At 33.8% G+C, this 1,347-nt stretch overlaps 1 protein-coding gene across 1 annotated transcript; it reads right to left on the bottom strand.

Moving 5' to 3' along the window:
* Nucleotides 1-567: 567 nt before the first annotated feature.
* On the bottom strand, nucleotides 568-1,095 carry LOC124892094 (the record flags this gene model as incomplete). The annotated part of the gene is made up of 1 exon (XM_047403533.1): nucleotides 568-1,095. A coding segment is annotated over one exon (528 nt), but the record flags the coding sequence as incomplete, so codon positions are not given.
* Nucleotides 1,096-1,347: the final 252 nt, after the last annotated feature.

Raw genomic sequence — 1,347 nt, 5'->3', positions numbered from 1 at the left:
GACAAATTTATTAAGCGATTATAGATATATTCCGCCTTTTTATTTTTTACTTAAATATTTTTCATATATAAATCTACTTGTATCATGAGACGTTCGATTATCTTTTTCATCATTGAAAATTTATACTGTATAAATAAAAAAACAACTAATATGTGATATTTTAAAAATTCCTTTGGATGGAAATAGCCTATGAAGAACGAACACAAGATAGAAAAAGAAAAACATACTTATTCACACAATTAGTAAATAAAATCTTAAGGTTTATATTAATTACACTTACTATAAAGTAAGTATTAAAAAATCAACCTCGAAAACTAGCTCAATGCAATGTTAAGTCACATCATGCCTCTAACTTTACATAAAAATATTCCCTTTTCTTCTATTCTCTATCTATTCTTTGTCTAAAGTTAAAATGCTATAGAACTTTCACCATTTCTACGACGGTCGTTCTAGTCTTGAACCTGATCGTGCTCTTTTGTGTTTGTCAGGCTCGGACGATTGACAACCATGCTCGTCTTGGACCTGGTCATGCCCTTTTGTGCTGGTCAAGCTCATGCGACGTCGACGTCAATGAGTGAACTCTCTTGAATTTTCAATTTTGTCAATGATAGCATTCTTGAAATTGATTTTATCTTGTGCTTGTGAACATGATCTTTGCATTGTAATACCACTTAAATGATTGTGTTTTAGCGCCATATAATTAGGATAATTATTGTCATAATAATTGTTCCTAAAATAGTAGCTATCAACACAAACACCTTCGGCTATTGGTGTAACAGGGGTGTTAGATCCACAAGAGTTGTTTGCAAACCTTGGTGTACTTTGGGCTGTTGTTGACAACTTGGAGTGTTGATGTTGTTGGGCCCAATCTGAGGCCCGTGAAGACAACATTGGTGGTTCAAATGAATCATCATCACATGGATTAGAAGCCCAAGAGTTTGTTCTTCTGGATCTTGATGATTTGGGCCTTCCATAAGTGTCCATCTCTACAATTTTAGCACTTTCCTCATTTATGTTTTTAGCCTCAAATGATGTTGATAGCCTTCTTCTAGGCATTTGTAGTGTACTTCCACTTTTTGATTCATCAAACATATCCTATAAATCAATGGTAACAAAGTCAAAAAATCAGAAACGGATTTAGGGCGGGTTCTGTATGTAAATGCAGATTCAGAATTTAAACTTGATGTATCGAAAAATACAAAATAATGGCATCCACTATTCATTTTTCGGCCCTATCTTTGAAAAATAGCCACTTCCCTGAGAATTTCAAGTTCCTCAAGGGCCACATTTTGGCTCTATGTTTTTAAAAAATAACCATTGCGTTGGAGTTTCAAATTTCACATGTGA

Source organism: Capsicum annuum, unplaced genomic scaffold (genome assembly GCF_002878395.1).
Source record: "Capsicum annuum cultivar UCD-10X-F1 unplaced genomic scaffold, UCD10Xv1.1 ctg43831, whole genome shotgun sequence".
Taxonomy (NCBI): domain Eukaryota; kingdom Viridiplantae; phylum Streptophyta; class Magnoliopsida; order Solanales; family Solanaceae; genus Capsicum; species Capsicum annuum.
Note: the sequence above shows the minus strand (reverse complement) of the source record. Positions and strands in the feature narration are given on the sequence as shown.